The sequence below is a fragment of the Podarcis liolepis genome (genome assembly GCF_965112155.1).
Source record: "Podarcis liolepis genome assembly, chromosome: Z".
Lineage (NCBI taxonomy): Eukaryota > Metazoa > Chordata > Lepidosauria > Squamata > Lacertidae > Podarcis > Podarcis liolepis.
The window spans coordinates 11,807,784-11,823,354 of record NC_139570.1 but is presented as its reverse complement, the minus strand read 5'-3'; the positions used below and the strand labels follow the sequence as shown (position 1 = coordinate 11,823,354).

The following is a 15,571-nucleotide window of genomic DNA, read 5'->3' as shown; positions in this document are numbered from 1 at the left end:
CTCAAATGGCCGCGCACTGGAATTGCCTTCCATGCAGATCTTGCATTCAGTGCTGCCTCTCTTTATGCCCTAAATAATTCTGTTTGCTTTCCTTATTAATCTTGGTGATATTGATCAGTGCATGAGAAGCTTTGGAGAATTTTAGATATTGTTTCTAAATTTTATCTTTTGTTCATAGCCCATCCCCGTTTTTCTGTGCTAAGCTGAAGAGCTCTGCCCGTATCTCCTATCTCATAACACACAATGCTTGTCTCATGCTCAAAATGTGCTTGGGAGGTCTTAGAAGGATGAAGTAGGCGAGGCCTCCAGAGTCTGTGAACCACCTGATGAAGGTCCTATCTGCACTACACAGTTAAGGCAGTAACATTATACCACTTCAAAGAGTCATGACTCCTCCCAAAGAATCCTAGGAACTTGAGTTTGTTAAGGGTTCTGCTATTTGTTAGGTAAGGTAAAGGGACCCCTGACCATTAGGTCCAGTCGTGACCGACTCTGGGGTTGCAGCGCTCATCTCGCTTTATTGGCCAATGGAGCTGGCATACAGCTTCCGGGCCATGTGGCCAGCATGACAAAGCTGCTTCTGGCAAACCAGAGCAGCACACGGAAATGCTGTTTACCTTCCCGCTGGAGTGGTACCTATTTATCTACTTGCACTTTGACGTGCTTTCGAACTGCTAGGTTGGCAGGAGCAGGGACCGAGCAATGGAAGCTCACCCCGTCGTGGGTATTCGAACTGCCGACCTTCTGATCGGTCCTAGGCACTGTGGTTTAACCCACAGCGCCACCCCCGTCTCACCTGCTATTTGTTAGGAGGCCCCTATTTCCCTTACAGAGCTAAATTCCCAGCGTTCCTTGGGTAGAGGGATTGATTGTTAAACCACCATGGAAACTGCACCTCTGAGAGTGGAATAGGAGTCTTTTCTGAACTCTCAGCACTCTTAACAAACTACAGTTCCCAGGATCCTTTGGGAGAATCCATGACTAGCAAAGTAGGACCACACGTTCTGCTCAGTGGCTTATAGGCTCGCCTAGATGGTTGAGTTCTTTTGAGAACTGTTTTATCTGGTTTTTATTTGTTGTATTTTTATTTTATTTATTTGTTGTGATGTTTACATAATGGAAAATAAATAAATGCATGCATATTACTAAAACTCACCAAAACTAAACACAAGACTTGTTAAAAGTGGTGGTGAAATACCTGCTTTATATCTTCAGGAAATATTTTTTCAACGTATGACATCTCCTTGCCTCCATGGATGGTCTTCCATTGCATGATGGTAATAAATTATTTGGCTATAAGTCTAGGAAGTTTTGCCTCTTATTTGTGAAAGAGGTATGATTATGAAAGCAGCACAAACTCCCCATCATTGTTTAGGATAAATACCAACTTAGTAGCCCCCCAAGAACCATGAAAAAAACCATTCATTTTGTTATTGACTCTCAACATGGCTCCTCTGTACATCAAATTAATAGATTTCCCACCATGGTGTTTTACCCTGTGGTCTACTTAGCAATGAAGTAAGAAAACAATAATTGCTGACTTAAATTCCTCCCACCCTCTTAGCTTGTAGAGTCAAGATTAGGCCTTTAAGGTCTGATTCTCTACCTGTTTAGATGAGAATATGTAAAGATAGTGTGGATAATATTATTGCATCTTTATTTATTCTCAGCTGACTGTTACTCTCATTTGAATAGGAGCATAGGTAGCTATCTTATACTAAGTCTGAGTTTTGATCCATCTATCTCAGTATTATGTGCACTGACCATAGCTGTCAACTTTCCCCTTTTCTTGTGAGGAATCCTATTTGGAATAAGGGAATTTCCCTTAAAAAAAGAGAAATGCTGACAGCTATGGCACTGACTGGTGGTGGTTCTCCAGAACTTCAGACAGAGGACTTTCCCAGTCCTACCTGAGATACTGGGAATTGAACCTAAGACCTTCTGCATGCAAATCAGATACTATACTGAAGCATGGGTTTTTGCATGTAGTTCTTCACAGCTTGCTCTTCACATATGAGAAGCTGTCTTAGAAGAGAGTATCTGCCCATCTAGACCAGAATTATCTACTCTGATATGTAGGTGGTCCCAAATCATTGCCAGAAAAAAGGAGCCATATTTTCATTTATCTGTGTGTGTGTGTGCTAATTTATGGACCAGATTAAACTACCTTATTCCGCTTGCAGAAACCAGTGAAAGGACTCTCATTGGTACAGTGGGGTTCTCCCCACACATCCCCCAGATTTGCTCTGCAGTGTTTGGGGATTTCCCAGATCAGAGAGAGAAAATGCTTTCTCTGTGGGAACTATCTCCTTAGTGCTACATTCCATGCTGAATGTCTTGGTGCCATTACAGAAAGAGCTTAAACAGAATGTGACAGTCTTTCCCACTATAGCTAAGCATCCTGTCTGCCAGCTTAGGCTATTGCCCAGGTGTTAATTGCTGACGCATAAGTTCAAGGCACTTATTCACCCTTCTTAGGGCTCTTTAACTTTAAACTGGAGTAGGACTGAACAACCCTTCAAATGAAGGACTCTCACACTCAGTAGCAAGAACTCCTTAGGGTCTTAGGCAGAAGCCTTTCCCATCACTTGCTGCTACTTTAGGTGGAAACCTGGAGCCTTCTGCATACAACAGCATTTAGTCATCATGATCAAGTGGAACCTCCATCTTCGATGCCGATATACCTGAAGCAGGTAACACTTTTCCAGTCTGAGGACTGCATTCCTTTCCAGGCAGGACCAGATATAGAGGCTGGAGTGTAACATTCCCAATACCTGAAATATTCCATTGAATACCTGTTGCTGGAGAGCAAATACTGTGTTAACAGCACTGAAGTGACCTCCCTGGGGTGCAAGCTTGGGCAGTGTGCATGGAGGCCCTGGGTTGCCCAGACATTAAGACCCTTGCTGACACGTTGGACCCGCTGATGTGGTCCAAAGGAAAGCAGAGCAAAATGTTTTACATCAGCTGGGCGGCAGGAGTTGGTAGAAGGAGGTATACAAGGTGCCTCCATCTTAGGGATTCTATTCAAGATTTGTATAGGACTTACTCCTTAACCTTATCTTATTTTGAAGATGTCCTGCAGGGCAGCAGATACAGAGCAAATGCAGGGGAAGGCTATTGCCCAAGCAGATATCTTTTTGTCTTCTTAAGGCAACACTATGTTCCCCCCCACCCATTATATATATATATATATATATATATATATATATATATATATATATATATATATGCAGGTTTTGGTGTCTTCGGGTGTCTTCCCGTGTAAGAGTTGGGGTGTCTAGGCGACGTTTCGACGAGGTCTCACTCGTCATCTTCAGGCTGGTGCTTTCGGCTTCTTGTTACTGGAACAGAGCAGGATCTCAGTGTTTGAGTTCCTATAAATACTGTTGAGGGGGTGTGGTGTATAGCCTCCAACGTTCTGGGCAGAGAGGAAGTTCCCAGGTTAGTGTGCCTTTTCTTCTTTTGTTCCTTAATTACTTGAGGGATATCTTGAGTGATATCTTGAGTGATATTCTGAGTACCACTTAGGTGGGTCATTAAGTGTGGATTAGTTGCTAAAGCTTTCGTGTCTTGACCTCTTGAGCTTGTGAAGAGTTTTTCTGAGAAGATGGCTGTACTGCACTTAGTTGTGCTCTGGCTTGGCTTCGTGTATAGGGGCGAGCTGTGGTTTTGTGCCCTGTGCCAGCCAGATCTGTGTAGGGATTGCAGGGGGGTGCAGCATCCGGAGGTGCCACTATGGTTTGGCTACTGGATGGTGTCTGTAATTTATCTGTGGAGAGGGTCTGGGTTTGGGTCTGGTGTGGTTGATTGGTGATGGCGTTCTGTGTGCCTCTGGTTCTGGTGTCGGTTTTTGTGGGGAGGGCTAATTTCCAGATGTCTGGCAGGCGGGACGTGTCGTCACGCTTGTTCATGTTGTGAGGGTGTTTCTCTATCTCGATGGCTTCCATGATTATTCTCTTGTGGTGATGTTCCATGTTAAAGAGCAATTTGGAATCTGCAAAATTAATTTCGTGTCCTGTTTCTTTCATGTGTTGGAAAAGAGAGGAAGTTTTTTCTTCTTTTTTGACGGCATTCTTGTGTTCTGCGATACGTGCATTTATTCGTCTGTTTGTTTGTCCAATGTACGTGGCTGGGCAGACTTTGCAGGGTATTTCATAGACCCCTTGGTTTTCCAACTGGATTTTATCTTTGGGGTTTCTGAGGATATTGGCTATTTTTTGGTTGGTGCAAAAGGCTGTTTTGATATTGTGTTTATGGAGGATTTTGCTAATTTTATCTGTAGTGCCCTTGATATAAGGAAGGAGGGCCATGCCATTGTTTTCTTCTGTGTCTTGGTTTTTGGGGGGTGTTTCTTTTTGGATTAGCTTCGTAACCCTGTTTTGCTGGTATCCATTGGCGATTAACACATTTGAGAGATTCTGTAACTCAGTTGTCAAGTGGTCTTTGTCAGCCAGGCGTTTGGTTCTGGAGATGAGAGTCTTGGCTACGGAGTTTATTTGTGCAGGGTGGTGGTGTGATTGTGCATGTAAGTAGCGGTTGGTGTGTGTTTTTTTCCGGTAGATGGTGTGTCAAAACAGCCTTTTGCACCAACCAAAAAATAGCCAATATCCTCAGAAACCCCAAAGATAAAATCCAGTTGGAAAACCAAGGGGTCTATGAAATACCCTGCAAAGTCTGCCCAGCCACGTACATTGGACAAACAAACAGACGAATAAATGCACGTATCGCAGAACACAAGAATGCCGTCAAAAAAGAAGAAAAAACTTCCTCTCTTTTCCAACACATGAAAGAAACAGGACACGAAATTAATTTTGCAGATTCCAAATTGCTCTTTAACATGGAACATCACCACAAGAGAATAATCATGGAAGCCATCGAGATAGAGAAACACCCTCACAACATGAACAAGCGTGACGACACGTCCCGCCTGCCAGACATCTGGAAATTAGCCCTCCCCACAAAAACCGACACCAGAACCAGAGGCACACAGAACGCCATCACCAATCAACCACACCAGACCCAAACCCAGACCCTCTCCACAGATAAATTACAGACACCATCCAGTAGCCAAACCATAGTGGCACCTCCGGATGCTGCACCCCCCTGCAATACCTACACAGATCTGGCTGGCACAGGGCACAAAACCACAGCTCGCCCCTATACACGAAGCCAAGCCAGAGCACAACTAAGTGCAGTACAGCCATCTTCTCAGAAAAACTCTTCACAAGCTCAAGAGGTCAAGACACGAAAGCTTTAGCAACTAATCCACACCTAATGACCCACCTAAGTGGTACTCAGAATATCACTCAAGAAATCACTCAAGATATCCCTCAAGTAATTAAGGAACAAAAGAAGAAAAGGCACACTAACCTGGGAACTTCCTCTCTGCCCAGAACGTTGGAGGCTATACACCACACCCCCTCAACAGTATTTATAGGAACTCAAACACTGAGATCCTGCTCTGTTCCAGTAACAAGAAGCCGAAAGCACCAGCCTGAAGATGACGAGTGAGACCTCGTCGAAACGTCGCCTAGACACCCCAACTCTTACACGGGAAGACACCCGAAGACACCAAAACCTGCATTCCTGTACCCGTGAAAATCTACGAAAGCATATATATATATATATATATATATATATATATATATATATATTCAATATTCATTAAAGGGAGAAAATAAAGGGTTGTAGTGAGAGACCTTATAATGCTTAGAGTAGTCCCACTGAAACCATAACTCAGTTTTAAGTAGCAGTATCTCCAGTGGATCCACTCTAGGTACAACTAAACCTGGGTATATCCTATGGACTCAGTTACAGCAGACTATTTAAGCTTGCTCTTCATCCTTAGTGATCCTAGCCATGCTGAAATCAAGTTTGCATCCTGTGTTTCGAATTTTGATCACCCCAAAGTGTGACACAGTGTTAAGGACATAGATCACAGTGCTGGAGCTCTTTACAGAACATGAGCAAAATAAGTCCCTGCCTTCCAAGGAGCTTACAATATAATATACCCCTCTACAAAGACACATTCTTATTTTGCAAACACCTGTAATATGCTACTTGCCATTCCACTGGTAAATCCAGAGTTTAATGCTTTCTATCTGTCTTTCCCAGCAACTCAATAGTCAAGCCAAGGAGGAAACAGCTCAACAGCCTGCGATTTCTCACCGATCACCCCATTCTAACAACAGCCTAGTAAGCTAATAATGTTTACACACTGAGAGAGAGATTGTATTTAAATGATAATGTATTTCAAGAACCGACAGAAAATTGCTCAGTACCGTCTCCCAGTAGTGCCCCGAGCAAGCAAAGATTTGACAGAACAAATTATTAAAAAGTATGACAGTTCCAGATTCCTCTCCTTGCCCGCCCTCCCCAATTTTCAGTGGGATTTTGGCAGTGACGTATATGAGGTCTTTTACTGAACCATCTGATACAAGCAATCACTCACCACAATTACTGGGGAGGCTCTTGCGATGCTCCCTTATTTGAAGACCCATCACAATAGATTAGGCAGGCTACCCAAACTGCCAAATGTTTCAGATGCTGTCAAATACAATTACAACTCTCAAGAAGATGGGATTTAGGGTCTCCAGCTCCAAAAGGTAATGCACTTGTCCTGCAACTCCAGCTTGCTCTGGTTTCCCCCAGAAACAATAAAAGTAGATGGAAAGTTAAAAAAAACACAACAACAACAACCCCAAAACAAACCAAAACAAAAAACCCTTGGAAATTCTACTGACTTCCACATGGTCTTAGAACAAACCTCTACCAAGCTGGTGTTCTTCAGTTCTAGGACTTGAGCAGCCTTAGATTGCGCCCTCTGTGTTCTCAAATCTCTCATGGGGAGCCAAGAGTTCTGGGTGGGCCAGTTTAGATTGCTCATCGGAAAGACCTGAGCTGACACCTCTCTCATACCATGCCTGGCGGATTCTACAGGCTTTGAGATTTCATGGAGACATTATCCTAGGCATCACTAGCAGAAGGACCTAGGTACCAGAACCAGAGATACATCTATGCTGCAATGCACATTTGAATGTGTGGAACACAGAAGCCTTTATACCAGTACAAACTATATCTCCATTTAACTTAGCACCATCTATTCTTGACTTACCATACCATGCTGGAGTCTCTAGCAGAGACATTGCCCATTACCTGAACCTTGTAACTGGGGATACCAGTAGGGTTGCCACCTTGTCCCTAGAAAAATGGGATCACCATGCTTTTTAACAAAAGTGTCCCCTGTCCCATTTGGACTTAAAATGGGGTGTCTTTCCCCCCTATATTTGAGCTTGGCTGGCCCAAAATGGCAGTTGCATCACTGTTGGTGCAGCTGATGAGGAGCCTGGTGCAGCACAAGAGAGAAGGGGTAAGGAGTGACCTCCTCCCCCTCCTTCCCTCCTTCCTTCCCTCTCACTGGTTCTCCTCCTCAGCCAGCTGCTGCCCATTGGTCTAGCATGGTGTGGGTCTGCCACTGCTTGGCCCCTTCCACCACCCTGACCTGACTTCTCCTCCCTCATCCCTCCTCCTCCTTCCCACTCGAGTATCTTCCAATGCCAGCAAAGGAGAGAGTTAGGAGCTGCAGCTCAAATTGCCTATCGGAGCTGGCTATCTACCCTTGGACCCTGTCCGTCTACATGAGTCGAGGGGAAGAGCGGGACCAGGCTGGTGAGGAAGCCGGGAGGCAGGAATTGGGTGTCATGAGAATGTGTGTGCCTCTCCCCCCAGTCCCCCCCTAATCTGTCCTTTATTTTGCCTGATCTTTCCCTTTTTTGCCCGACCAAAGTTGGCAACCCTAGATACCAGTGGTCACAACTGGGACTTTCTGCATGCAGAACATGTGCTATGGACCTTCTGCAAAAGTTACACTGTGCAAGGGCATTTTCAAGGTGGGACATGGTAGAGACAAAGAGGTTTGCATGGGTTGGGGGGTCCATTGTGGCATCCGTTGGTCATTCATCAACCATGGAGCAAGACTGTACGTAGCTCCCTCTGTTCTGCCACTGGCATACCCTAGTAGCAGAGCAAAGTTTAGGTGGAGCAAGATTTCTGCCTTCCTTGACTCAGAGAGTACAGTTTTAGATGACAGCACACTCTCTGCTGTAGTCAGTCTACAGGTCTACAGCTACAGGTCAATTAAAATACACACCACTAGGAAAATAGGAAGTTGTCTTATATCATATCTAGTCCAGTTTTGTGTACTGTGACAGTGATTCTTCTGAGTCTAAGGCAGAGGCTTTTCCCATCACCTACCACCTAAACCTTTTAACAGATGTTTTCCTGGAGGTTGAACCTGGAACCATTTGCATAGAAAGCATGTGCATTACCTGTGAGCCATGTCCACTGCCACCCACCTGTGCATGAGGATGTGCTGATAGGCCTATATTACAAAGTGAATCAGGGCACGCTTCCCAAACAACTGCTAGCAACTGAGCTGTGCATATGAATGTGTGTGTGTGTGTATTGGGGCCTAAGCATCTCTATTACATTTTATGGATTTAAAGACCTCGGGCAGTAATTACAACACTTCTTTAATTTCTTAGTCTGGGAAAGATATCCTCACAGGGCATTAACAGCACAAAAAAGATGAAACAGATGTTCTGACTGCGGTTGTATCTGCCCAAAACACAAACTGTCTTCGCTTTTTTTGGTGAAACTGTAAGGCAATTATATTTTTATAGATATTTACAAAATCAGACCAAGTTCTCTTCCCCAGCTAAAAGAAAAAGCGGAGGAGCTCCAAGCCAGTTTTTCCCCTATCTGAAATCTGTGGGTAGTCAAAGCTATTTGAATACCTAGCCTGCGGTTTCCAAGCAGCAACTAATTTTGGAGCTCGCCATACTGTCTTGGATTAGATAAGAGCAGTATATTTTTTGTGTGTGATGGTGCCCAGTGGTATACTGTACCCTTGTCTTTCTTTCAATCATTGTTATCAAGATATGAGTACTAGCACCTCATTTTTAGCAAAAGGTTGGGAAAAAGCACTGCAGTGAACTTTATATTTGTATGAGTGTATATCTCAGCAATTTGTTTTACAGAACCTGGCTTTGAGATGTCTTTTAGTTCCTCAAGAGCTTTGCTAAATTTAACATAAAGGTAAAGGGACTCCTGACCATTAGGTCCAGTCATGACCGATTCTGGGGCTGTGGCGCTCATCTCGCTTTATTGGCCGAAGGAGCCGGCGTACAGCTTCCAGGTCATGTGGCCAGCATGACTAAGCTGCTTCTGTTGAACCAAAGCAGCACACAGAAATGCCGTTTACCTTCCCGCTGGAGCGATACCTATTTATCTACTTGCACTTTGATGTGCTTTCGAACTGCTAGGTGGGCAGGAGCAGGGATCGAGCAACAGGAGCTCATCCCATCATGGGGATTCAAATCACGACCTTCTGATCGGCAAGTCCTAGGCTCTGTGGTTTAACCCACAGCTCCACCCGCGTCCCAAAATTTAACATAAACTGTGCTAAAAGTGCATACAAAGCAAGGGTTATTCCTCCCTGCTCCCCACCCTATACCATGGATGGGAAATCTCAGGCCTCGGAGCAAAATGTGGTCTTGTGACTCCTCAGGCCACACACCTCTCACCAGTCCTGCTTTGCATTCTCCTCAAATGTTTTTGCCTGGATGATGGATATAGAAGGGCATGTGACTACAGGTAGAAACTAGCCTACTCTGCAAAAGTAAAATTTACTGTTACTGCTCCAACAACTTTTGCCTCTGGCCACGCCTACCACCACTGACTCGTGGATGATAAAACTGCTGTGCAGAGTAGAATACAGCACCCCCCCAAGATAAAAGAGTGATGTGCAGGTCATTTTAGCCCCCAGCCAAAGGCTTTTTTTATCAGCTTTGCACAGACTTTATAAGCCCACAAGAAACCCCAAAGCTGAAAAGCTTCACTCTATCAAAACTCAACTCTTTGCTTCTTGATGGTGGTACCCAAATTGTCACTTTGGCCTTATATAAAGAGGCAGCAGAACTCTAAATCAGTATAGAGTAGGAATAGAGGGTAGCTTTTGTTTTTGTTTGGTCCATGCTTTTCAGTAAACCAAGCTCCTGGACTAATCAATAGATCAGAACATCACCCAGGTTTTCTCCAAATTTTGTGAAACAATTTTCGCCTAATCAAATTGTGCCAAAGTGTGTAAGAATTATTTATTTAATTTTTATTATTATTTTATGTATACCCAGTGCCTTTTATTCTGGGGGTATGCAGGGGTACACAAATCTGTGAGGTAGGTTAGACTGAGAGCCAATGATTGTCCCAAGGTTGCCCAGTGAGCTTCATGGCCAAGTGGGAATTTAAACCCTGGATATGAATCCTAGTACAACATAATACCATGCTAGCTCTGATCCAGGAAAGAAACTGCTTAGCTATCATGATGATTAAGCAGTGTACAAATTCTGTTAGATAAAATACCTTGTGTGTAGGAGTAGAAAGAGGAAAGTGCAAAGGGATTGTCTTACCTCTTTCTGTGTCATAGAGGTACACGAACTTCTCCCAGTTGTAGTAAGTCAGGAGGCTCAAGATGGCTCCCTTCAGAGCTGGGCGCATTTGAATGACAAATTGCACATCAGCATCAGTTGGGAAACTGGGAGTGATGAAAGATGTGTGCAGCGCCCCACAGAAAGACGTCAGCGTGTTCATCGACATCTGGTCGTAGAATCCAAAGATGGCATACACTCCCCTGGAAAACTGCGAACAGACTAAGAGACAAAAGAACAAAGCTGTTACAAATCAGGGATGGGCAAGGATGGATGACAGTGCATGAGAAACATGAAGAAGTTTCAGTGATGCTTATATAGCAAGCAAGTCACAATCATCTTCACTAACAAGGCAAGTTGCAAAGATGATTGCTGTTTGCTTTGCTTTCAGGCCAAGAAGAAAATCCAGATTTAGAATGGAGAGACTCATAAACTTGGGTCACTAGAATTCTTCTATTGCTAATTTTACACTTAAAAAAGCAAAACAACAACAACACAATTTTATGTTTCAAAACATACAATTGGAACTTATGAGCCCTTAGCATTTGATATCTATGAAGACCTCATTCTATGCATCTGTTTTTGAAAATCTGTTTTGTGCCATCTGAAACACCCTTTACAGCTATAATCTTCATTGTACTTGGAAACCAACCATTTCCTAGTAATGATATATTTAACTGCCCAAGATTCATGGAGGAATAATTGCAAGGGATAGAGACTACAACCTTTGCAGTAAATATACGATGCTGCATTCCCAAGTACCAGATCCCAGAGCATTCATTATTTCCACAAATCATAATATTTAGAATCTCTGAAGTCTGCTAAAATAATTTTAGAAGGGAAAAAATATTATCCACAATAGCTCATTGACATAGAATCAAAAGAATACCTTAGGAAAGAGAAACTAAAACACATCTTTTCTCATCCTCATGAAACACAGATGCAAAAATATAAAACTGGTAAGAAGAGGTTTTATTCTGGAGTGGTTACACACTGTGAATGAGTACAAAGCAAAAAGGGCATGTGGATATTAAGAAAAGGGCAGGTGCATTTGGATAAAGAGTCGATCACCACCAGACACACTGAAGAAATAAAGAACACACTTTAAATGAAGATAAAAATGTTAAGAGCAGCCTCAGTAGCTGAAATGAAGATATAAAAGCACATAGAATACTTCATTTGGTTCTTCTCCAAGATTGAAGAGAACTGTTAGATCTTTTGCTAAAAGTATACATGAAAGAAAGAGGATTTTTCAACATTGTAAACAAATAAACATGGGCAAATAGAGTGGGGGAAAACGTTTAAGTGTTCATGTGTTGGAGGCGAGTAAGCACTATCATCTGCAACTTTTGCAACCCATGCCTCTTTGTCATCCAATGGCAATAGTTTAATGGTAAGAATGCATGTTATGTATGCTCAAGAGTCCAGGCTTGGTCCTGAGAATTTACAGTTGAAGCACTCAAAAATTATTTGTAGAAATGGTTGATGGTCTTATAATTCTACAACGAGGGGTGTTTCTGAATACGCACAGCAGAGTAAAAGTCTTGCTTCTAACAATGGACCCAAGTAGGAAGAAGCTCTTGGGTAGCTCCATGGATCTGAGCAAAAGCAAGCTGAGCTTGAACCATGGAGGCACTGTGGGTGAGTGGTTCTTCTGCCTGAGTTGCCTACCCTGTTCCTTGCCCCTTTCTCTCCTTAAGGTGCAGTCTTACACAATAGCCTTCCTGAATCTGGTGGCCTTCAAATGTTTGGAACTGCCAACTTCAACTAGCCAGACAACCTTACCTACCTAGGGATACGTCCCTTTTAACTCAACAGGAATTACCTCTAAGTAGACCTGCATGGGATTGCACTGCAAACCTCTTTAGATCTGGCAACAATATTTGGGCCTCATCTACCACGCATACATACCAAACTGTAAGGAAGAGGATTCTCTCAGATGGTTGTTTTATAATATAAAGTATAAATAGAAGACTGTGATTGCTGCAGGGAACACATCTGGCTTACTTAGATGCTGATCAGAATGCATGCATGCAAATAAAAAGCAAATGGACTTTTAAGTTTAGAATGTGAAGAACATGGGGAAAAGCCAGCAGGTACTAAAGACGGCATATTTACAAGGCTATTTTTAAGGCAGTATAACCATTGTGGTATTTGATCTCTCCCTTGCACTGTACACAAAATTCCCATCAATTCTACATATGCTTTAGTGCTGTTTGCATGAAGAAAAATGCGGAGCAACTCTCTGTCTGCTGCCCTTCCCTACTGCTTCCATGTAATTCAGGTAAAACCCTCCCTCCCCTCTCCCTGCTGCCCAACAGCATCAATGCATTTTTCATCTCCATTTGACATGTGGTCAGAACGGGAAGCTCATAAACAGGTTATTAAATAAGCAGTTTTGGTAAGTCGTGATGGAGCAAACAGCAATAAAATATTCTTTAAATAAATTCTGGCCTCAACAGGCTCATCTCCTTAATAATTATTGCTCCTTGGAAATGCTTTCCATTTTTATTCACTTAACACTGTAATATTTATTTCAGAGGATTATTTTTTTTAAGGACACTAATCATTTTTATTTTATTTTAGTCTTTCCAGTACAGGGAATTTCTCAGCAGAGTGGATTGTCCTTTTGACAGTGCAGTGAAGGACAGTACATTATTTAGAATGCACAGAAGATCTCTCTCCTCTGTGCTGCAGTTGCTTGTACTGGAACAGAGAGGAATATTTGCTAAGGATGACATGGGAAGAAGTAGGAATAGGTCCAGATAGGCTGAGCCTAGGAATGTGTGAATCTGCCAGTTTTGACTTCACTCAGCTTCTCAAGTTTTAAATTTAGGCTTTCATATTTTAACATCAGTTTCTGAAATCCTTATGAAAATTTATCAGCATGTCAATATGAATTTCTCCTAATATATATATTTTTGCAACACTTTTGCCTAATATACTCTTTTTTTGCAAAGCAGGTTTCCCTAATTCATATGCATTTTCATGCATGCTTTACCCTAGTATAGGCATTTTTGGGGTACAAATTGCCTGGCTGGAGAACTGCACTATAACAATGGGCTTTGTGGGCTTCTCTCTCTGTCTGAATATGGTGGAATTCTAAAAACATCCCAGCACAAACTGAAGACATCACATTTACAAGGCTATTTTTAGGGTAGGATAACCATGGCAGCATTTGATCCCACTGTTTAACCCTAGTGTACCTGCAGATCCCATCGATTTTGCATGCTTTAGTTCCACTTGCATGAAGCAAAACACAGAGCAACTCTCTAATGATCTGCATGCTGGTTATCTAACATGGATATTTTTCTGCCCCCCGTTTCTATGCTGTGGTTAGCCATTTGCAGAAATGGACTTGCAAAGTAGATGGAACTGAATTCTACACCGCAATGCAGAACCCTCAAGGAGCACTAAACCTCCTATCATTATCTGCTCCTTTTAACCTCAGAAACCAGTGATGGAACCTACCACCTTCTGAATGCAAAGCATTAGATCTTTGGATCTAAAGGGGTAGTGGCTATGTGGCAGCAGGGCAAAGAGGTCATGAAGGTGTGGCCAAAGCGGTTGTTAACATGCTAATAATAAATAAGTATGACAGTGCATTTACTCAACCACCACCACCAATACATTTATTGTGCTATTAAAATAAAGCAACAAAAGATAGCAGGTCCCTGTCCTGAGGGACTTACAGTCTACACCTCAACATGGAAGACACAGCAAGTCTCCACTCCTGTATACATTTATGCAGGAATGAATCCCACTGACCAATTGTAAGTGATCAGCAATTATGACTGCATCATGCCCCATGGCAAGCTATGTGTTCTACCAGTGTGCAAGAGCCTGAAGAGCTTAGGTATGTGATGACCAGAGATAGAACATTATCTGTGGAATACCAGAGAGAGAGAGAGAGAGAGAGAGAGAGAGAGAGAGAGAGAGAGAGAGAGATTCATTTGCTGCTACCATTTGCTCTTTGGACATCAGATGGAAACAGTGGTGGATGTAATGGTGGACGTAGAGCCATTGGCAGGCTGAGCTGACTAATTTTTCATCTCCATCCTCCTCCCTTATGAGTTCTGTAGCGACGACACTGAGACTAAGGAGGTGGAAAGCTGACAGTCCTTGAACTTGTCAGAAAGAAAGCAGGGAGATGGTTGAGTGCCCCATTCACCCTAATGGACTAGCCTCTGTTGGGTGCAAGAGTATGCTGCTGCTGCTGCAGTTCTGTTTTTGTTCTTGTTTTCTTCTCTAGGAGGGGGGCATTTTACGAGCATCCTTCTTATTCAAAACTGAAAGGTTAAGAAAAGGGTGGCAGAGCAATGGAGCATCAAATGTGGATTCAGGGAAGACTTTTTTCAGTATGTTGGCAACTCCGCCATTCCTAGAAATGGCATTATGTAAGACAGAAGGAGGCAAAATGACATGGGTGGGAAACCTACAGCCCACCAGCTGTTACGGGACTCCAACTCCCAGCAGCCCTAGCCAGCATGGCCAATGGTCAAGGATGATGGGAGCTGAAGTCCAACAAGGCATCAGGTTCCCCCTCCCTGTAATACTAATAGCTGCATAATTGAGAAGACTCCACACGTTGCTGTACCATTTGTCTGGGTTCTTTGGAGGGGGAGATGCTTTTGAAATCCTCATTCTATGCTGCCTCTGGGGGTGGGGATTGCGACAGAATAGCAAGAGCTATTTTCAATAAAGTGCAGGACAAAAAGAGACGTGCTTACATTTGCGACCCACTATTTGTTTGCTGCTTCATTTCTGAGCTCAGTTCACAAAGCCAAAATTTGTGTAGACGTTGAGCCATGATGCAGCCTTTATTTGAGCAGATTGCCTGGGAAGCTAAACATTATGCAGAAGGGTTGTTTTTTTGGGAGGGGCGGGGGGGGGGAGAGAGAGAAACTCAAGCATGAAATTGGCACTTTAGTCTGCAACCTGCCAGATTTGAACAAAAGCCCTCCAAACTCCCTCCCTCTGCTAGATCCTCTCTGGTTTAAATAACTCAGGGACACCTCACTCATTTTAAAAGCAGTATCTTCATTTTGCTCACTTAACTCAGGGGTTCCCAAAGTGTGGGCCTA

The 15,571-nt window shown here is 43.1% G+C and overlaps 1 protein-coding gene across 3 annotated transcripts in view; it reads right to left on the bottom strand.

The window, feature by feature from the left end:
* Window positions 1–15,571, bottom strand: part of GRIA3 (glutamate ionotropic receptor AMPA type subunit 3) — a 202,981-nt gene that overhangs the window by 141,691 nt on the left and 45,719 nt on the right. For all 3 annotated transcript variants that reach the window (XM_083486398.1, XM_083486397.1, XM_083486399.1), the window contains exon 3: window positions 10,470–10,709. In XM_083486398.1, the coding sequence (XP_083342524.1) occupies window positions 10,470–10,709 (240 nt within the window). The remainder of the gene's footprint in view (window positions 1–10,469; window positions 10,710–15,571) is intronic.